The sequence below is a fragment of the Lissotriton vulgaris genome, chromosome 2_1 (genome assembly GCF_964263255.1).
Source record: "Lissotriton vulgaris chromosome 2_1, aLisVul1.2, whole genome shotgun sequence".
NCBI lineage: Eukaryota > Metazoa > Chordata > Amphibia > Caudata > Salamandridae > Lissotriton > Lissotriton vulgaris.
In genome coordinates this window covers 1,692,838,912-1,692,861,034 of record NC_141687.1, presented here as the reverse complement: position 1 = coordinate 1,692,861,034, position 22,123 = coordinate 1,692,838,912, and the positions used below count along the sequence as shown (strand labels likewise).

The 22,123-nt window shown below is 45.6% G+C and overlaps 1 protein-coding gene across 1 annotated transcript in view; it reads right to left on the bottom strand.

The window, feature by feature from the left end:
- LOC147733115 (uromodulin-like) overlaps positions 1–22,123 on the bottom strand; it is a 257,692-nt gene that overhangs the window by 185,504 nt on the left and 50,065 nt on the right. The window contains exon 3 of the mRNA XM_086957661.1: positions 7,853–8,029. Within this exon, the coding sequence (XP_086813787.1) occupies positions 7,853–8,029 (177 nt within the window). The remainder of the gene's footprint in view (positions 1–7,852; positions 8,030–22,123) is intronic.

The following is a 22,123-nucleotide window of genomic DNA, read 5'->3' as shown; positions in this document are numbered from 1 at the left end:
GTTATCTAACGGGGTGTCCCTCCTTACCCTGACTAGAAGCAAGGGTCCCTATTTGGACTAAGGTACCTACCTCAGCCAACTAGAGACCCTCAGTTCTAACAAGGATGCACGGGTTAGGCAGGTAGGTAATCTCCCACAGGCTGGCCAATACAAACTAGCGTGGTTCAGGCATAGTGACTGAGATCCTTGGTACTTCATTCATTGGATGTGTATATTGACTCTGCATACATGCACTTGGCTTCACAATTAATATTACAGGTAGGGGTGGTTTCTACGGAACAGCACAACAGAACATTCAAGAAAAGGAGACAACAGCACGTACTACCATTAAACCCTATGGAGAACCTCCAACCAGAAGCACTATTCACAGTTAGAGGGACCCCACTCCTGGGGTATCCCACCTCTCAGGAACCCAAGCACTTTCATGGGCACAAAACAGAAATAGAATAGTCTGATTTGCAACGCAGTCTCCCCACTGGGATTCAGGTACAAAGGTGTGTTACCTAGTGCTAAAATTAGTTGCCACTAAAATGATTTGCATCCTTGAATCATTACAGATTGATAAGCTTGAAATCCATAGTAATACATGGTATTTACATACCCATATGCAAAGCAGTAGTACTCACTCATAGCACATTTACTTTATTAAAAACAGCTGAAACTTTAGCCAAAGAGGCCACTTTGTAGAGCGATCTTCTCACCATACTGGATACTAGAGTCCAGGCACCTGCTCTGGACAGAGCGCTGCTCTACCTACTTCATTAGAGAATATTTGTCTTTTTAAACGACCTGTTTTCTTCTATGGCATTATTAAGACTAGGGCCACATTCACGTTCAACCTAGGGGTGAGTAAATTATGTGTTATGCTCCCTGTGTCTGGCAAGAGGTATGGCCTGCCTAATGGGACTCTTCGAATCAGCCTTGCTGGTGCATTCTGCACAATCTGAAGTCTGCAAATTAAAAAAGCAGGGAGTCCTAGATACAGACTATTAGCAGAATCCAACTAAGAGGTGACCAAGGTATTAACCACTGTCTTACGAGACTTTTCTGGGATCAGTGCAACATTCATCTTAAGGATGTAAGTTTTACAAATCAAACAGATGACACCTGTTTGATTTGTGTGGAAAAAGAGAGATTCAAGTTAAACATGACTCCTAAATTTCTAGCCTGGTCTGTGAGGGCGGGTGGAGAGCAAAGTTTCTCTGGCCACCATGGGCTAGGAAGGGGAGGGCATCGTGCACTACAGAAAAGGAGTTTGGTTGTATCTGAGTTTAGCTTTACAGAGGTATCATTCATCCAGCCGGTGACTCCCTGAAGACTTGCACTGTTGTCCTTAAGGCCCTCAGAAATGGCTCCATAACTAATGACTGATGTCCTATCAGCGGAGTTCCACTGTGAACTGTACCATTAGTTGCCCAACAGTCACCAATGAGCTACACATAAATGACATTGTCAGTGAAAATGACGAAACCACCTATTGGTTTCCTCGAACATTTAAAACATCCTTTTTCTCCAGATTGAGTTCAAGAACTTTTATTACTCATTTACAATCACTTGCTTTGTCTCCTGTTGTGCTAAAGTGTCCACACTGACAGTTTTATTTATTATTTAGAGTGTGCATGGGTATAATTTACAGCTGCACCGGCGGTCCGACCACCAGATTACAACTTGGGCAGTCAAACCACCATGGCACCCCCGCAACCGCCAGGGATCATAGATCCCTGGTGGTGGTGTGGCGGTTTAAGGGCCGTAAATGCTTGCTGGTCCCCTGCGGCACCACCAAGCATATTACTACTTTCCTCACTGCCAGTAGTCTCATAGATGTTCTTACTCAGTGAAACCGCTAACATCTTGGACCTGTGCACGGGGATGTATACAAGGGGGGCACATGTTGTGCCCCCTTGCGTGCATGCACCCCATTCCTGCACAGCATGGGCTTCACAGTCCATGCCATGCAGGAACATCCACAGGGGGTACTGCAGTGGTGCAGTTTAAGGCTCACCTATGAGCCTTTAAACAGCACAAGCGCAGGACCACCACGTCGCCCGCCAACCACAATACTACTCATGATTTGCCGGTCAGGCGGCAGCCCTGTTTGGCGTGTGGGAGAGGCGGGATGGCTGCCCGCTCCCATACCACCAAACTCGTAATCAGGCCCTTATTCTTCTGTGTTCAAAATAATATGTTCTAAAGGGTGTTGTTGCAGGTAAGTGTATAACTGTATAAACACTAGGTAGGGAAATTATAGTATAATAAGTATAGAGGTACTAGGTTAGAGGGAGAGGCTGTGTTACTAAAATATTGGCTGGAATAGTGTTCAGGAAAAAAAAGCATAGCTGTAGGAGGACGGGGACTGGCAAATATGTAGCCAGAGAAATATCTTGAACAGCAATGAGTAGATGAGTGAGGTAAATGAACCCCACACTCATTTGGGAGATATGTCTGTAAAGTAAAATCTGAAAACTAAATTGCTCAACGGTGCATTTTACACTGCTATTCTCAAAGAATGTGATCAAAAAGGTAGATTTTCTTTACACAAAGTTCTGCATGGCAAGCCATGAAATAATCAGACTCACATGGACCTTCCACTGTAATCGGCCCTACTCAAAGATTTTGAAGGGGTCATTTATGTCAATGAAAAGTTTGAACAAAATGATCCACATTGTGCATTTTGCAAAACAATGTTCAAATAAATTGGACCCAAATCTACAGCTTTCATTTGCAGTTGTGGAAGGCCAATCATGGAATATTCTGATACATTTATTGTGCGCAAGATTAGGTGTATCTATCGAAGGGATATTAGAGATGTGAAAGGGAGCAACAATTCTATATTTCATTCTTTCCATCTTTCTCTCATCCTTCTTTCTTTTTCTTTCCACCTACCATTCCTTCCACCACATTGGTTAGCCTTTTCATCCTTTTTTTATATTTTAGTTTTCCATATTTAGGTCTCGCCTGATTAGCCGATGCGCTGCCCTGGCAAGACTTTTTGTAAGTGGGCTTCAAAAAGCCGACCACAGCTTTTTGTGTGGCCTACAGCGTGCGGTTACGCGCACAGTTATGAGCACAGGTGCCATCTTGCTTTCCTCCTATATTGTAAAGAACAGTGGTCCTTAGAACAAGAAACTATAAAAGAAGATAAATATAGACCAAATGGAACTATAATTTTATGGGAAAAAAGTCCAGCCGGACAGTTTATTGCCCTGATACAAGGATAATTATGCAACAATAGAACACTGAGTGTGATAGAAGCGGGACACCAGCCGGTGTCCGACTAACACACTTAAGAAAACATATAACAAGGACAAGAATAGCAGGCAATAGTAGGACATCTGATTAGGGTAAATCATAAACCAGACAATCTGTAACATACACATATGCAAGGAAAAGTATAAAACAATTTATGCATTTAGTGTAATGGTGTCGACGACGTTTCGAACCACACTTAATAAAGTTTCATCCTCAGGACAGAGAGTAATTGCCTTAAGAATACACATTTATAAGATTATCACGATTGTGTAGCACTCAATTCAGGAAAAGCTTGTTAAATATGTTTAGTTCCAGGGCAAAAGGACCATGGTAGATCTGTAAGATTGCCCTCCGAACAATGGGATCCGGGATCAGTGGTTCTCGGTATCCGGGTCTGGTGATACAGTGTGCAAAGCCACGATGGGGGTTCTTGCTGGCACGGGGAATCCTCCTTCATCATGGCTCATTAAGTGCATCGCTTGCGCGCACCCTTACAGCCCGCAATCGCGATCACTTTCACTTTCACGGTCACACGGGCGTGTCACTTTCACGGCCACGCAGGCAATGCTTGTTCTGAAATGTGCTTGCTACATGCCTTCCGCCCCATTATATATTTGTTAATTTGTTTATTAGATTTTAAAACAAACCAGTGTTCATTCTTTCATTATAGGCTACAATGAATGAATAATGTCCTGTTTCGCCAAGCACCCCCTTCTCTGCATTTACCAGTAATTTTTCAAAAGCCCGCCTTTCTATATCTCCATTATTTCATCTCTATGCTCTTTCCTTTCGCCCTTCACTCCCTCTCCAATAGTTGTTAGCACTTTCACACTCCCTTCTCCTCTTCTACTCACCCTTCATCCCTGTTTTTCATTCTCACTCTCCCTCCCTCGCCCTTTCCACCTCCCCCTAGGCACTCCCCATCCTTAAGTACTTTGATAACCCTGGTTCCAGTGCCATTAATTCCCGGTAATTGCTTAATCCCAGGGCAGAGTCCGGGCTCTAGGATGTCATCTCAGCATGCACGTGCAAACTCCTTTAAAAATGTTATCTCTGCGCAACTCCTGCCATTGCTGTTGCCCTCGGCAGGGGGGCATTATTCAAGGCCTGACACACATTCAGAGGATTTCCTACTGTACTCTTTTCACTGGCCTATTTATAAACCCTTTTCATATAGCAAAGGAAAAAAAGCCTCTCTAGCTGCATTAACTGTAAGCATTGCAAAAGTCTGAGCCTCGCTCCTCTCTGGGTGACCTTACCGCTTCAAACCAGTAAACTGGGCATTGCCTTTCTGAGACGTGGGGAAACTACAAAGTTGGACAGCTAGATTATGAAATTCAACCGGTACCAACACCCCATGCAAACACCTGGGTGCTAGAACACTTCTTTGCAGAACCAGTGCTATGATGCTATCCAACCTGACTGACAGGGAACCCAAGAAAGTGGAATTTTGCTTACAGCACTGTTCTTCCATTGGTGCAATGGTGCACACTGGTAAAACCCACCGGGGCCGCTTCATGGACACAATAAATTACTACGGAGTATTCAACATACAATGAGCTCGCCAATGGCCATTCTGTGATAACCTCTTGTGAGTCAACCTGAAGTTTACATTGAGGTTACCTCTGGCTCCGCATAAATACAATGAGGTCTTAGAGCAGATCTACCTCCCAAACAAATTATATTTCTGCAGATGACCTTTGCTACTCTTAGGGTCAAGTGACAACTTTGCATTTAATTTACCTGACATCCAATCTTTTTGAACATGCATCTTCCACAGGTCCCATTCATACTAACAAACAAGCACTGGCATAGCCAATAGGTCTTGCCTTTGGGACCTTAGAAGTGTTTAGACATGCAACAGTTAATGTTGTTGCAGTAAGGATATTATTCTGCATAACTAATTACTTATAAGGTCCCAAAGGCGAGACCTATTGGCTATGCCAATGCTTGTTATTGCCTTGTTTCCATGTTCCTGTTTAATAAAATAAAATCCATCTTTATTTCCTTTATTATATATTTCTATACTTCTGTGCTTGATTCTATTTTTTGTTATATTTTTCATCTTAACTTCTCTCCTATTTTCATATTTCCTTTCCATCTTTCCTTTATTTTTTTCTTTCAGCCTTTTTCAATCTCCATTTTATTCAATCTTTCTTTCCTAATTTTATTTAGAATTCCTTTTATTATTTGCCTGTTTGAACGTTATTCTTCTTCTTAATGTTATACCTTCTTTAGTTTTTTATTTGCTTTCTACTTTCTCTTTATCCCTTTCTTACCATTATTTCTATCTTCTCTGTTCTTTCTTGCTTCTTGTTTCGGGTTTCTATCTTTCTCTAATCCGTCTTTCCATTTATATCTTAATTTATATCTTATTTGCTTTCCTTCCATCTTTCCTCCTTTTCTTCACCCTCTCTATCCTCCTTTATTTTTCCCTTTTCATCCATCAATCAATAGTTCTTTCTTATCCTTATTTCTCTACTTTTATCTTCACGGCTATCTTGGATCCGTCCATACTTCATTTTCTTTGGCCTTCTTTCTGCCTTCCTTCATTTTTTCGATCCACCCATCCTTCTATCTATTTTCTTCTTTCCTTTTCTCTATCCATTCACCATTTCATCCATCCATCCAACGACCTTTCTATATATCCTTCCCTCAATCCATCATTCTCTACGCCCTTCCTTTCATCCACTCTTCTCTCATCAATCCATCCATTTTTCTCTCACTTCTTCTCATTATCCCTTCCTTTCCTTTTATGCTTTTATTCCATTTATTCCTCCCTAGACACAGTTTCATCACGCTATTCCCTTACAGTAATAATTATTTATAAGCTTCTCTTTGTAGACTAGGGTGAAAGGAGCCATAAGGGACAATTTAAATGGTGCGTATTGCGCACAACTGCCCAAGGACTCCCCACCCCCATTTAACTTGTCAAAGTGAAGGGGTACACGATACCCCTGGGCATGCGTGTAGGAGGAACATTGGAGAGAGGGCTCTATTGTGATAATTTATTTAAAAAAACATACTGCAGGCATTTTTTTATACAAAAAGGCCATTTACCAAGAGATATTCAGCTCTGTGGGAATTCATTCTTTTTTTTTAATGACAGAAGCAGGTTTGTGGGAAAAAATACCCAGAACAGGTTTTCAATTCTTTTTTCACATACAACTATATATTGCTTGTAAAGAGATGGAACACTAAAGTAATTGTAGATTTCATTGGGTGGATGTTTTAAGCTGCTCCTGCCTTGGCCCTTCTTCCGGGTCAATTATGTCTTACCCAGTTTCACTCCAAGAAAGCGAGGTACTCAAAAGAGTAGCCAGAAAATTAAATTACCCCCACCTTCAACAGACGCTCTTATGGAACCAAGCAAACAAAGCAAGTCATTGCAACCCTCCACAAAAGAGCTCTTGTCTCTTCCATCCAAGCAGCTATCCATTCATCCTTCCATCCATCCTCTGAATCCCATCTTTCAGCTTTACATTCAGTCATCCATTCATTCAATCCTCATCCATTCATTCAATCCTCATCCGTCATTCAGACTTTTATCATTCTGTCCATCTTCCCATCCATATCCAAACCTATCCATCCACCACCAAACTTAAACATCAAACTTATCTATAAATACACCCATCCTTCCACTCATCATCTATACTTTGAGTCATCCATCCTTTCGCTCATCCATCCACTCTTTCATTCCATCCATTCACCCTTCCATTCTATCCATCCAACCATCCTTTCTTCCTTCCACTCATCCATCTAGTCAACCTCAATCAGCCATCCACCCTCCCACCTGTCATTCTACTCATCCATCCACTTGCCCTTTCACTCAGACACCCATTCACTCATCCATCCTTCCTTTCCCTTATCCATCCATCCACCCTTTCACTCAGCCATCCGTCTTTTCACTCATGCATTCCCCTTTCCACCCACTTATCCTCCCGTTCACCCTTTTACTCATCCATACATCATATTACTCACGCATGCATACATCCTCCCTTTCACTCATCCGTCCATTCTTTCACTCATCCATCCTTACATCCATCCTTTCACTTATTCATCCACCCATTTATCCATCCACCCTAACACTCACCCATCCATTTATCAAATGATCGTGAACGCCAATTATGAGCGAGAAGAGGCCCCTAAACCATCCCACTCCCACTGTAGCTGCTAAAGTGGTGGAGTTGGGGGGGATGGGGTGAGTCTCACGGCACCACTGGTCGTTCTCTAATTTAAACATGCAGTTTCAGAGGTAAGTAGAATTGCTATGTTCATATGGTGTTTACTTGTTTGTGCATTTTTTATGTATTTTTGTTATGGTACAAATTGTAGAAATGGCATTGGTATACCTCTCTTCCAGTTGCGATTCAGTGGGGCTAGCCTATGTTTTTGGTCTAGGTTCGCCCTGGATGTGACGTTGTTATTAGTCTAAAGTAAGGCAATATTAGAACAACTCCAAATTATATTAATATACAAAGCCCAAATACTGCAATCTTCAGTGCTTGTATTTGTTGAATTATGTAACACACACTAACAAGTCGACAGCTGTTTTCCCTTCTTCCTAACACCCTATTAACCTCAGACACGCAGCGAGACTCACCCGTGCAGCAAGGGATGTCCGAGTGCCAGAAGAGTCCCACGGGGCAACACTGGGTAGTGTTTGGATTACACGCTGACGGAAGGCAGGCGGTACCATCACCGCAGTAACACCCGACTCCATCGGTACATCCCCCATTACAACCGGTGGCTGAGCACAAGGGCACTGAGCTGCTTTCGGCTGCAAGAAGAGGGAAGAAGGAAATTAGTTGTTAAGTCAGAAGGGAAATGGATTTCAAACAGAGTTACATTGCACGAAACAGGACCACATATAGCCTTTAAAGACATCTACTTAAACACGGAATAGCTTTGATTCATTTTAATTTTAATTGTTTATAAACGCACTGCACTAGCTTTTAGAGGCGCCCAAGACTATAGGATGGGACAGTTGGAAGAACACACGCAGTTGCTGTTCCAAATATTGTCCACAGCTGCTGGAGACTTGATCACATAGATGAAACGTGCAAATATTTCTCCAGAAGGACCATTAGGAACGCATACAGATTCTAACATGATCTAGAGTACAGATGCTGCCTTTTTCAATGACCGGAGTAGCATTTCTACGCATATAGCTGAGGCCCATCACTCTGCCCAGATACATCCAGGCCGCTTATTATTTCCATTCACACTGTTTTTCTTTACACCTGCCACCCCCAACAGAGACATAAAGAAGAGCTCAATGGGGACACGCCTGCTGCGAGTAATACAAATGACAAGAGAGGGATAATAATAAAATATCACTATTAATGCTGTTATTTTTATGACTATTATAGCTGCTAACAAAAAAAACCAATTAACAATACTCTTTAAAAGCAATTACATGTCCCATCGGAATTATCAGATCTGTAAAACTCTACATATCTCTTAACTTTCACCCAGGAGATTTCGGTAGCTAAAAGCAGCTAAGGTCTCCGTGTGAAATTCTGGCCTAAAACGAGGAATTACCACAGGAATTGGACCAGGATTCCCCTTTTAATTCCTCTTTCTTAGTGGACCCTCGGGGTTCCACCCACCCCTGGAGTAACTGCTACCCTGTAACTCCGTGGTGGGGACAATCTGGCCCTTTTCTGGGCCACTCAAAATGAGGGTCATAGTGGTGGAAGGAACTCACATTATCAGCCTGATTCTGAGTAACACAGTCTTGTAACTGCTGAAATTGCCCTGGGGGTAAACAGTATCTGCGCCTAGTGGTTTTAATGTCAGCTCCATTTGAACTCATTCTCAGTTATGCACGCCATAGGTTTCTATTAACTGCCCGTTTTCCCATTACTAGCACATACATGTGCAATGAGGAGGGAATTTACAATTGGGGGAATTTCACAGACTAATATCAGGAGAGCAGGTACAATTTGAGCTCACGTAGGATTCAAAGGTTCAAAATAAGCTTTATTCGATATTTAGACAAATATCATATAAGCATACCTTCATGTACATATATTATTTTTTAAAAAAACATTTATATAACAAATGATTAAGAATATTTCAGATTAAAATTTCATACAAAGCTTCGGGGAAAGTTAAAACGTCTACGTTAGAAAGACAGATAAAAAACAAAGAGGAGTAATCACTATCTCCAATCTCAGTCTAAGGTTTTCCTAAATTTTATCACTAATTTTAAAAACTGTTCCATTTTGGTTATCACCTCCTTATCCTCAAGTTCCTGAAGACGCTCAAAAGCAGTTTTACATGTCCTGATATTCCATCTCTTTAGTAAGGGTAATAGTAGGGCTTTTCTCAAAATCCCGTAATACTTGCAGAAAAGGATGGTGTGAATATTAGATTGTTGTGAAGTGGTATCACAGGGACAGAGACAGGTGATCCGTGACCAGTCATTGCATTTTGGGAATGTTACGTATCGATAAAAAGAGCCCATTCTGAATCTGGTGAGTAACATCCTTGAGTAGCACGGGAAATCTGATGATAGGTATGGTTGAAGGCCCTTATAAGGTGTCACCCTTTGATATGCCAGGATGGTGTCAGAGAGTTTTTGTTTGTTCCATCTGACTGTTTCCAGATGGGCCATCAAAGTCTTTCTCAGGTGTTTTCGCGAGATGTTTTCCAGTGACGATGGGTCTGTAAACCACTCTTGGTGCCCGATCTCAGAAAAGAAATTTCTCACATAGTTCAACCAATTAGATTGGTTGGAATGATTGGCCCCTTCCAATTTAAAAATGTCTTGTAACACCTCTCTATTAAATGCAGTCTCAGGGGTAGTCCAAATTTTGTGCCAGAGAAGAGGGGGTTTGGTTTTTATGGTATCTGTTATATACGGGAGATCCAGCTCAATGTGCATTTTATATACAGAGGTTGCCTTTGAGGCAGTGAGAAGATACCTTAGAAATTGATTTTCCAGAGTTTGTATCGGTGAGATGTTTTTATCTATGCCCCAGAGGCCAGCCCCGTAGATAGCGGTAGATGCACATTTTGCTTTATATATTGTTAGTAGTTGTTTAACTGGTCTGCCCCCTATCTTTCCTGCAAAATCCCGGAGGCCTCCAATCGCTCTTAATAAAGCGAGTTTCCTCTTCTCTATTGCCGCTTTCCAGGATAACTTTCTATGTAGACAGATTCCCAAATATGTAAAAGCCTCCACTGTCTCCAATCTTTGATCCTCAATAAAGATGGGGCATGGGGTTTTTTGTCTTTTGTTACATAGCATGGTGTACGATTTTGCTATGTTCACTTTGAGGCCCCTGTCATTCATAAAAGTCGTGAAAGCTGATACTGCCTTTTGTAGGCCCATTCTGGTCTGGGATAGGATTGCAGCGTCATCTGCATAAAGCAGAATCGGAATCGGTTGGCCTCCTATTTTAGGGAAGTCACACTCGATGGTTTTGAGATGCTCGCCGATCGCGTTTATATAGAGGGAGAAAAGCAGAGGAGCCAGAATGCACCCCTGTCTAACCCCTCTATTGATGTTGAAACGTGGCGAGCACTCTCCCCTCAGTCCATATCTCACTCTGGCTCCTGCTTCACGGTACAAGGCCTTAATGAAAAGAAGGATTGATGGATCCATCCCGAAGTGGGTTAAGATGTCCCATAGTTGGTCATGCAGGACACAGTCGAATGCTGAAGTGAGATCTATGTATGTTATATACAGACTGTGCCTTTTGATGTCGATGTATTTTGACTTAATTAGATGTAAATTGAGGACCTGTTCAATTGTACCTCTGCCTGACCGGAAACCATATTGTAGTTTCGAGAGTATATCTTTCTCCTCTATCCAGGTGGTTAATCTTTTCAGGATTATACGTCCAACAATTTTCATTAAGGTGTCGAGGAGGGATATGGGCCTGTAGCACGATGGCAGGTGCCTGTCTCCTTTTTTAAAGATTGGTATTACTATAGCCTCTCCCCAGGTTGGCAGGAGCTTTGTGGTGCTTATAGAGTTAAGGACAGAGGTCAGTAGGGGAGCCCAGAATTCCATCTCTGCCTTATACACATCCGTAGGGATTGCATCCGGTCCAGGGGCCTTCCCTGGCGGGCTTTCTTTAATAGCTAATTCCACCTCCTCAAGTGAAAAAAGAATTTGGCATGGAGTATCCTGGATTGAGTTTATGGAGAATAGATCCGGGTTGAGGTTATTTAAACATGGGGGTTTAGTGTAGAGCTTCTGGAAATACGCCGCCCACATCTCTCCATTTATTGCCATGTCCAGGTTCCTCTCGGGCATTTTTACCCATGGCAAAGGGGAATAAATAAGTCTCCAAAAAGCTGACATATCCCCCATCTCCGATGTTTCCACCAATTTCTGCCATGCTTCCTGTTTCAGTTCCTTTTTTCTCTGTTTTATGGCTAGACGATATTGATTTCTGGCCTGGCGTATTTCTAATTGTGGTTTGGGTAGGACACGCAGCAAATTCTTTAGAGAATTCAGTGCCTTTGTACATTTTGAATCGAACCACCCATTTTGAACAATTGTACCTGTTTTGTACTGTCTCGTCAAGAGTTGTTTCAAGGTGCCCTGAATTTTAATGAAAGCATTGCAGATATCTTCAGGATTGTCCTTTTTTGAAAGACAAGTATAAATCTCCTCCCTCCTTTTGTTGACTAGGTTCTTGAGGAGGTTTTTTGGGTTGATTTTATCCCATTTGACACAATATCCGTTTTTGGCTCCCAACATAATCGGTTGTTCGTAAGTATCTTTATGTGAGTTCCGGCTCAGCGATGGTCCCGGTAAGTCTATGGTCATGGACAGAGGATAGTGGTCACTGTGTGGGTGGTCGAGTGTGTTCCAATCTCGTATTAACAATGCATGTGCTTTTGAGAATAATAAGAAGTCTATGATGGTGTTCCTGCCTCTGCCATGAAAGGTTGGTTTAGGGGGGCATGGGGTCTGCAGGAGCTCATTTACCAGATGTAAGTTGAAAGAGGTCACAAAAGTGTTAAAAAGATCCCCTGACTTTGTATGCAAAAAATGGCTGAAGGTGGAAAAACCAGGGTCTGAGGCATATGTATCATAAATGTCACAACCATCTCTTTCTGTGTTTGGGCAGATATGGCAGTTTAAATCGCCCGCAAGAAAAATTGCACACTCTCAGCCCGAGTTTTCTTTAATCAAAAGCAGGGCTTGATGTAAATTATCCATAGCTTTCTCCAGTTGGTCTACAGGCAGGTTATTGTAAAAGTTGATGATTAACAATGACAATGACGGGGCGATGTCCAGTGCAATTATCTGAAAGGAATCTCTCAATAATGTTTTCCTAATCCTCTGGCCGACTGCTACACTAATGTAGGTGCATAGACCCCCCTTGTGTCTGCCCTGTTTAGTCGCAGCAGCCGGTGAATGGAATGTCTTAAAGCCTTGAAGGTGGATGGGAGAGATCGCCCAAGTTTCCTGGAAGCACAGGATGGAATACTGATTTACCACCTTTATCCAATCTGGTAAAATAGTTTTAGAAGAGAGTCCTGCTAGATTCCACGAGAGGAACTGTAAATTGCCAGTTTTTTTCTTGTCTGCCTTGTTGTTAGAGTATGAATTGGCATTTGTACTAATGGGAATACAACTTAGTATTTTTGTCTTTGCCCCTGTCCGTGGTTTGGACTCTATTATTTGCCCCATTAAGTTGGGAGTTTTTATTTGGGCCCTTTTCCTGATTAACCTGCGTGTGATTGGGGTGAGCAATGGTACTCTCAGATCTCCTACAGCCGTCGTTTGCTTGCTTCTCTTGTTAGAGTCATTCTACGTCCTCCATACCGCAGAGTGGCTCAAAGAAGTTATAGCAGGGTAAGTTCCAATTTGAGTGGAAGAAGGAGGGGTGTTTGACATTGCCCTGTGGATAGAACTGTGGAGTCGGCTGTAGAAGAAGATCGTTTAAGGGGAAAGATATCTGGTCTCTTACTCGCTGGGTAAGGTGGTTATTTCCATACTGCGCAAATGAATGTTTAGGATAGTGAGATTTGTGTGGCTTAGAAACCATTAACGCGTCTGGGTAAAAGTAGGCTAAGGGTTTTGGCAGAATTGGTCCCCTGTGGAGGCCCGAGAACCAGTCTGTAATATGTGAAATGACCCTCGGATCTTTAAAGGTGACAATAACAACATCTCCTTCTATGTCTTTGGGGCGAATACCAACCCAGTCGGTTCTTCTCACCATTATTATGTCCCCATTTATATGAGGGGGTAGGGGCCTATTTTCCCTGAGCCAGAAAATCACCTTGTTTTTTAAACTGTGATGATTTTCGTATCCTCCTGTGCTTGATAGTGGTGCGACCCCCGTTAGTATGATAACGTTTTGTGATGCAGTCGGGGGTAGATCGACATATCTTTTACCTAGCCGTTTATCCTGTGACGCAGCAGGGTAGGTTTTTTCCCGGGTAGGAGGGGCATTACCCATTTTTGCTGAAGCAATGAGGGAGTTGATTTGTGTCGAATTTGCCTGCGTGTGAGGAGGTGCTTTTGGAGAAGCAGCTGGTTTATGAGTGGTTAGTGACTTCTTTGTGGAGACTGACGGTTGAATTTTATTCTGGTTTGGTGCCGGGGTTTGCTTCTTAGGAATCTGATCTTTAATCGATTTTTCACAACTAGGTTTCCCCCCCCCAATTTTCGTGATAGTGGGATTTACTGTGGTGGTTGTGTTTTTTGCTTCCTGTTTAGATTTGTCACCAGATTTTGGCATGGAGACAGGATTTGCTACTTGGGTTTGGGTCAGGGTCTCCGAGAGAGTGTGCAGTTCAGTAGCTATTCTTTTCACTCTCTCGAGTATTGGTGTTAATAATGCCTTCACAAGATGTTCCATGGCATCCACAAAGTCTTTGATTGTGGGAGGGACGCAGGAAATTAATGTTTCCCGTGGTGGTTTTGGTATTCCTTCTACAATTTGTAGGAGTTCTTTTGTGAGTATGTCCTTAGCCGAGGTTTGAGTTTTGGTGGTATTTTTCGTTGGTAATTTTTTCCGTCGTTTTTTGGGTGGGGATCGAATAATAGCCTGATTCTTTTTAGGTTTCTGTTTCCCTTTAGTCACTTTATCTGACTTTACTACCACTGGGGAAGGGTGGAACATGGAAATCTTTTGTGTGGCCTGGGAGGAAGGAATTTCTATTATATCAGGCCCCACAAACTCCGCAGTCTTTGGCAGGTTTGGTGTGACCAAGTCTATGAGGTCGGCGGATGCCGTGGATGTAAGATTAACAATTTTTAAAGGGGATGGGGGCAAAGATCCATTATTTGGCGGGAAGTATGATTGAAAAACTGAGGGCACATTATCAGTATTCATTAAATCCTCTAGCGTGATTTTTAAGGTGGAATTAAGGGGGCTGGGCTCAGGAGTAAGTGTGGGAAGTGGTATGAGAACATTATTTTTAAGTAGCTCAATAGATTGTCTCCTTGCAATGCGCCTCTCTGCCAAGGCCAGGTCTCTATCAATTTCGCCTTTTACTTTGGAGAAGAATTTGTCCAGAGGGCCAAAGATTAAGCTCCCTTCACCCATAGATTGAGCTTCGGGTCCGGGTTTCGCCATAATTGTATGTCTTTTGGACGAGGGCGCAGATAATGGGGGTGGCCCAGCCCGGCCTGTTCAGGCCTTTGAGGGCCGTAGAGGGCCCGCCCTTTGCCCGGGCTTAGCCCCGGGCGTCCCGCTCGCGTCCCGCGACGCTGAGGGCTTCCGGCTTTATCGTGCCCCTCCCGGCGCGTATGACGCGTCGGGGAACGCGCCGCCGCTGAGCCTATCGGGATTTGGAGTCCCGAGGCGGCGGCGCGGCTGGTGGCGGTGCTTGGTGTCCTTCCCTTCTATCGACCAGGCGCAGTGTCCACTCAAGGACTCTGGGTCACTCCAGTAAGTACAGTGCTTTTCCTCCTTGTCCTGGTAAAGGGCTCCCCCCGCTCCACCGAGGGCTTCCGGCTTTATCGTGCCCCTCCCGGCGCGTATGACGCGTCGGGGAACGCGCCGCCGCTGAGCCTATCGGGATTTGGAGTCCCGAGGCGGCGGCGCGGCTGGTGGCGGTGCTTGGCGTCCTTCCCTTCTATCGACCAGGCGCAGTGTCCACTCAAGGACTCTGGGTCACTCCGGTAAGTACAGTGCTTTTCCTCCTTGTCCTGGTAAAGGGCTCCCCCCGCTCCACCGAGGGCTTCCGGCTTTATCGTGCCCCTCCCGGCGCGTATGACGCGTCGGGGAACGCGCCGCCGCTGAGCCTATCGGGATTTGGAGTCCCGAGGCGGCGGCGCGGCTGGTGGCGGTGCTTGGCGTCCTTCCCTTCTATCGACCAGGCGCAGTGTCCACTCAAGGACTCTGGGTCACTCCGGTAAGTACAGTGCTTTTCCTCCTTGTCCTGGTAAAGGGCTCCCCCCGCTCCACCGAGGGCTTCCGGCTTTATCGTGCCCCTCCCGGCGCGTATGACGCGTCGGGGAACGCGCCGCCGCTGAGCCTATCGGGATTTGGAGTCCCGAGGCGGCGGCGCGGCTGGTGGCGGTGCTTGGCGTCCTTCCCTTCTATCGACCAGGCGCAGTGTCCACTCAAGGACTCTGGGTCACTCCGGTAAGTACAGTGCTTTTCCTCCTTGTCCTGGTAAAGGGCTCCCCCCGCTCCACCGAGGGCTTCCGGCTTTATCGTGCCCCTCCCGGCGCGTATGACGCGTCGGGGAACGCGCCGCCGCTGAGCCTATCGGGATTTGGAGTCCCGAGGCGGCGGCGCGGCTGGTGGCGGTGCTTGGCATCCTTCCCTTCTATCGACCAGGCGCAGTGTCCACTCAAGGACTCTGGGTCACTCCGGTAAGTACAGTGCTTTTCCTCCTTGTCCTGGTAAAGGGCTCCCCCCGCTCCACCGAGGGCTTCCGGCTTTATCGTGCCCCTCCCGGCGCGTATGACGCGTCGGGGAACGCGCCGCCGCTGAGCCTATCGGGATTTGGAGTCCCGAGGCGGCGGCGCGGCTGGTGGCGGTGCTTGGCGTCCTTCCCTTCTATCGACCAGGCGCAGTGTCCACTCAAGGACTCTGGGTCACTCCGGTAAGTGCAGTGCTTTTCCTCCTTGTCCTGGTAAAGGGCTCCCCCCGCTCCACCGAGGGCTTCCGGCTTTATCGTGCCCCTCCCGGCGCGTATGACGCGTCGGGGAACGCGCCGCCGCTGAGCCTATCGGGATTTGGAGTCCCGAGGCGGCGGCGCGGCTGGTGGCGGTGCTTGGCGTCCTTCCCTTCTATCGACCAGGCGCAGTGTCCACTCAAGGACTCTGGGTCACTCCGGTAAGTACAGTGCTTTTCCTCCTTGTCCTGGTAAAGGGCTCCCCAACGTAGGATTCAGAATACGCGTTGACTTTCAGAATAATACTGATGGAACTTCACATTGAGGGCTCTGTGGTGTAAGCTCGCAGTCAAATCAATGCTGGAAGAAGCTGAAACTCAGGGCACTGCCGGAGAAAGCCCGTGGCGGGTGAACTTCTGAAGGACCCTAAGGACAAGGCCTAAGAAACGTGGCAGCAGACACTGCTACTGGATGAAGTGCACAGAGAGACCTCTCCTGACTCCTGGTGAAAGCAGAGCTCACATGACAGTACACATGGAGGAAGCTCACACTATGAGCACTACCAGATGAAACATACTTAAGGGCAACCCAGGAGGAAATGTTACTCTGCGGGGCTAAAGTCAGATGCTCATACCAAGATCCCAGCTGAGTAAAGCTCTCTACAGCACTCCGGGAAGAAGATCTCAATGGCAATATGCATGGAGGAGCTTCAAACTATGAAGACTACACATAGGGCAGTCCTGGAGTACTCACAGAGTGAGGGCACTGCTAAAAGAATATTGACACTTAGGCGCTAAAATGGGAAGCTTACTATTGAGAGCACAGCTGGTTATTGCTCCCTACAGCACTCTTTGCAGAAGATGTCAATGAAGGGATTGGTGGTAAAAGCATAAACTAAAGGGATTACTGTAGGAGCTGAAACTGGGAGCACATCATCCAAAAGGCACTGCTAGAGGAAGCGTACCATTGCACTGCTCGAGGAAGCGTACGATTGCACTGCTAGAGGAAGCATACCATTGCACTGCTCGAGGAAGCGTACTATTGCACTGCTAGAGGAAGCGTACTATTGCACTGCTAGAGGAAGCGTACTATTGCACTGCTAGAGGAAGCATACCATTGCACTGCTCGAGGAAGCGTACTATTGCACTGCTAGAGGAAGCGTACCATTGCACTGCTCGAGGAAGCGTACTATTGCACTGCTAGAGGAAGCGTACTATTGCACTGCTAGAGGAAGCGTACTATTGCACTGCTAGAGGAAGCGTACTATTGCACTGCTAGAGGAAGCACACCATTGCACTGCTAGAGGAAGCGTACTATTGCACTGCTAGAGGAAGCACACTATTGCACTGCTAGAGGAAGCGTACTATTGCACTGCTAGAGGAAGCATACTATTACACTGCTAGAGGAAGCACACTATTGCACTGCTAGAGGAAGTGTACTATTGCACTGCTAGAGGAAGCGCACTATTACACTTCTAGAGGGAGCATACTATTGCATTGTTCGAGGAAGCGCACTATTGCACTGCAAGAGGGAGCATACTATTGCACTGCTAGAGGAAGTGTACTATTGCACTGCTAGAGGGAGCATACTATTGCATTGTTCGAGGAAGCGCACTATTGAACTGCTAGAGGAAGCATACTATTGCACTGCCAGAGGAAGCAAACTACTGCACTGCTAGGGGAAGCATACTTTTACACTGCTAGAGGGAGCATACTAATGCATTGTTCGAGGAAGCGCACTATTGCACTGCTAGAGGAAGCGTACTACTGCACTGCCAGAGGAAGCGTACTATTGCACTGCTAGAGGGAGCATACTATTGCATTGTTCGAGGAAGCACAGTATTGCACTACTAGAGGAAGTCCACATTGTGGATACGCATGAAGGAAGCTGGAACTTAGAGCACTTCTTGAGAAAGTTCACATGGAGGACAATGATTGAATAAATAATACCAATGGCACGAGAAGCTCACAAAAGGCTGCTATTGTCCACAAGGATTTCAAACAGGAAACTACGCACCGATGATGCAGCAACACTTCTTGTAATGGTAACCGTATCAGCAACTCCTTTACTTAAAATGATAGACACAAGAAAGTCTTTAGTTTTCACAAACTGCAAACACTAGGAGCGTCTCTTGCAGGAGGTTTGGATATCTTTGGAACATATTTTAGGTTTGAGATTCGATTATAGGTTTCCATGTCTCATTTCTCCAATAGCTGCACTTTTGTTTATTTTCTGTGGTGGTTTTGATTTATGCTGACTGTTGGGCTTGGCCCTTTTTGCAAGGTCATCCCGGATACTTTTGCCTTCCTCCTGTATTTTTTCTGACCTCTTGCTGGCTGTTTTATGACTCTGGGCACTTTACCACTGCTGATCAGTGCTAACGTGCATATGCTCTCCTTATTGTAAATTGATGAATGGATTAGTGATTCCATGATTGGCTGGTTTGGTTTACCTGTCAGACCCTAGTACAGTGCACCAGGAGTGCCCAGGGCTGCTAATCCAAATCCTGCTGGTGGGCTTGCAGCACTGGTTGGGCCACCCACAGAAGCAGCCTGTAAAAGTGTGTGTAAGGCTTTCCATTGCAGAGCCTGTGTGCAGTCTGGTACTGCCATGCGGACTGGGGTAGTGCACTCACTTGCCAGTCCCTAAACCTTCCCTTTTTTTCATATAAGACACCCCTGTGGTAGGCCCAATGGAAGGTTGCATTGTAAGGATAAGGTAGGGCAAGCCCTGATGTGTGCGGCATGTCCTAATAGTGAATTACAGCCATTTTCGTTTTTCACTCTTGTAAGGCTACCTGTTCCCCATAGGTCAGAATAGGCAGTTTGATTGTTACATCTTATAATCCTAACCGACTCAGGGAAAACAGTCGAAATTCGAGTTTAGTATGCTTGAACTCAGAATGATAAAAATACATCTTTTACTGAAGTTGATTTTAACATTCTGTGTTTGAAAATACCACTTTTAGAAAGTAGGTATTTTCCTGTCTAACCATCCAAGCCTGCCTCTGCTAGGTTGTGTATTTCTTGTCTGGAGTTTGAGTGACAGGGGCTGGGGAATTTCAGGAGACAGGGTGAGTCAGCACAGGGCTAAATAGAGACATCTCCATGTAGATGGGTGGGAGGAGTTGCACCTGGTACCTGAATAGGGCTGTGCCTCCCTTACACAATGCTGGCTCCATCTCCTGCCTTGCACTGCGAAGGCTAAGAAGGAGACATGTAAACAGAGTGCTCTAGGACTGACCAGAACTGGTTTGGACTAGGCAAAGGCCTCTCTGCCTTCAGGGAACAAAAATAAACTGTGTATAAGAAGGGGACCCAGACCCCAGAACTTTACATCACTTTTGGGAAACAAGAAGAAACCTTTGCTGAGGAGAGGAACCCAGAAACTGAGGAAGAGACTATCATTGAGAAGGGAATTGGCCTGTAGTGGTTGCCTAACTGCCAGAGAAAGGAGAGAGGAATGTTGTGTGTACTTTCATCAACTTGTGAATGATCTCCAAGCGCTTGAGAGAGAGCTTGCCTCCTGCTGAAGTCTCAGGGGAAACAGACTTTAACCACCAGCTCCCCAAGAGTTCTTTGAAAGTACCTGCAGTTGTGTTGGGTCTTTTGAGGGACTGCGTGTCGCAAAGAGCTGGAAGTGTGACTCACGAAGAAGAAGCGTGTCGCTGCCGCAGCCGTCGCATTACTGAACAAGGGTGTCGCCGCTGCAGCTGTCTCATCGCATCTCACCACAGAAACGTCTCGCAACATTGAAGAAGAGTGTTGCCGCCGCAGCCGCTGTCGTTGGATCACTGAAGATGGGTGTCGCCGCTGCAGCTGTCGTATCGAGTCGAGACATCTCGCATCCTCGGAAAAGCGTGTCGCAGGGCCTGTCACAGCTCAGAAGCATCGTTGAGATTCTGCACTGCCATCAGGCGTGCATGCATTGTGTCGCATCAAGAAGAAGACGCCATCTTTGTTTCATCGCACCGGATCTTCATCGCATCACAGAGTTGCTAGCCGCACCGCCACGGAAGCGCAGTAAGAAACTGATGCATCACCGTTCCTGCGAGCCAGGAACCGACACATCACCTTCCCTGCAACACTTTCATTGTATAGCGTTACGCATCCAGAGGTGCATGGAACTCAAAGTCTTGCATCTTACCATCTAAAAAGAACTAAGCTAATTCTACCATTTTAAGTACAGTATTGTGTTTTTTGTCGTTTGTGGTCTTGTGGTAAATATATATAAAGAATACCTATTTTTAATATATAACTTGTGTGGTGTCCATCTGTAGTGTTGTCACTTGATTATTTTATGTGTTCACAAATGCTTTACACACTGCCTCAGAGATAAGCCTGTCTGCTCGTGCCAAGCTCCCAAGGGGGTGAGCAGGGGTTATTTTAGGAGTGTAACCCCTTACCCTGACGAGACGCAAGGGTCCCTATTTGGACAATGGTACTTACCTCTGCCATCTAGAGACACCCAAATCTAACATTGGTGGTAAGCGTGAGGATTCTGGGCTTGCATTTGTGACTCATGTACAGTGATTGTGGAACACTACTCGTGAGTGCAGACCTAACCCAACCACATACTATTTTTCCCTGTTTCCCTTTGGAATTTGGTTTTTGGAACTCTGGTTAGTTGTTGCACCTGTTGGACCTTGTCAAAATGGAAGTCAACTTTTCTCGCCTGTACATCTACAAGATAGGGGAGCTAAAAGTATTTTGCAAGGAGAGGGCGCTGCCTGTGAAGAGGAGATCCACAAGGCAGGATCTTGAGGCAGCTCTGTATAGCTATGAGGTGCTACGCTGGGAAGCAACACTAGCAGATGACTCTGAGGAAGAGTCTGAGGGGACGGATCCCCAACCAGAACGCCAAGAGAGCAGGAGCCCTTAGGAGGAATCATTTTAGGAAACATTGGCTCGTGAAGAGAGGAATCGGATTTGTGCTCGTGACCGGAGGCTGAGGCAGCTAGACCAGGAGTGCAAAGAAATTGATCGAGCCTTAGCTGAAAAGGAAAAGTGTGTAGCTAGGACGTTAGCTTTGCTGAGTTGGAGGTGGAGTCGAGCTCAGATGGTGGCAGCAAAATTGAATTTTCTAGTGCTGAAGGAATAGTACACACACCTAGAGATTTGGTGCCTTTCTTAAAGGAGGGGGTTAACATACACCAGGAGGTACAAGGATATGAGGTAGCTCCAGTAGTGCTCAGTGTCCCTGAGGAGAATGGGGAAACTGACACGGGAACTCATGGTCCTAGTGGTGGGCGGGACACTCTACTGACTCTAGATGAGAGGTGCAGGGAGAGGGGTTCCCCCATGGTTTAAGTCCTGGTGTGTTAGTGTGAAGACTGCCCAGAAGAGTGTGGGTTGAGTGACAGAGACAGTCAGATACTGTCTTGCCAATCTCAGGGGAGTAGTGTGGAGTACATGTGCGAGGCACTGGATGGTGAGGTGAAGGATAGTTTGGTTAACCTTTGTAAGGGGCTGTGTGATCCAATTGTGGGAGAGCATATTGTAAGTTCCTGTTTTCGAGAGCTATGACAACACCTGTTGGAGAGGGAGTTCTCTGACCGCAGGGAGCTCACATTGAAGGCGGACCTATTGGTGGATTCCAGAGGGTCTGGAGAGGCATCAGGGAGTGATCCTAAGAAGAGTCGTTCAGGTATCTTTCAACCCAGAGTGGGGGAAAAGGTTCAGTGTAGCCCAGCTAGGTCCCAGTGTAGTGGGAGGATTGTAGGGACTCACGTCCTGTGTCAGTGGAGAAGGAGTGAGTGAGGGACTGTGTGTTCCAAGGTGCCCGAAACCCAGTCTCAGAGCCTAGATGGTTCTTTAAGGGAACTCCA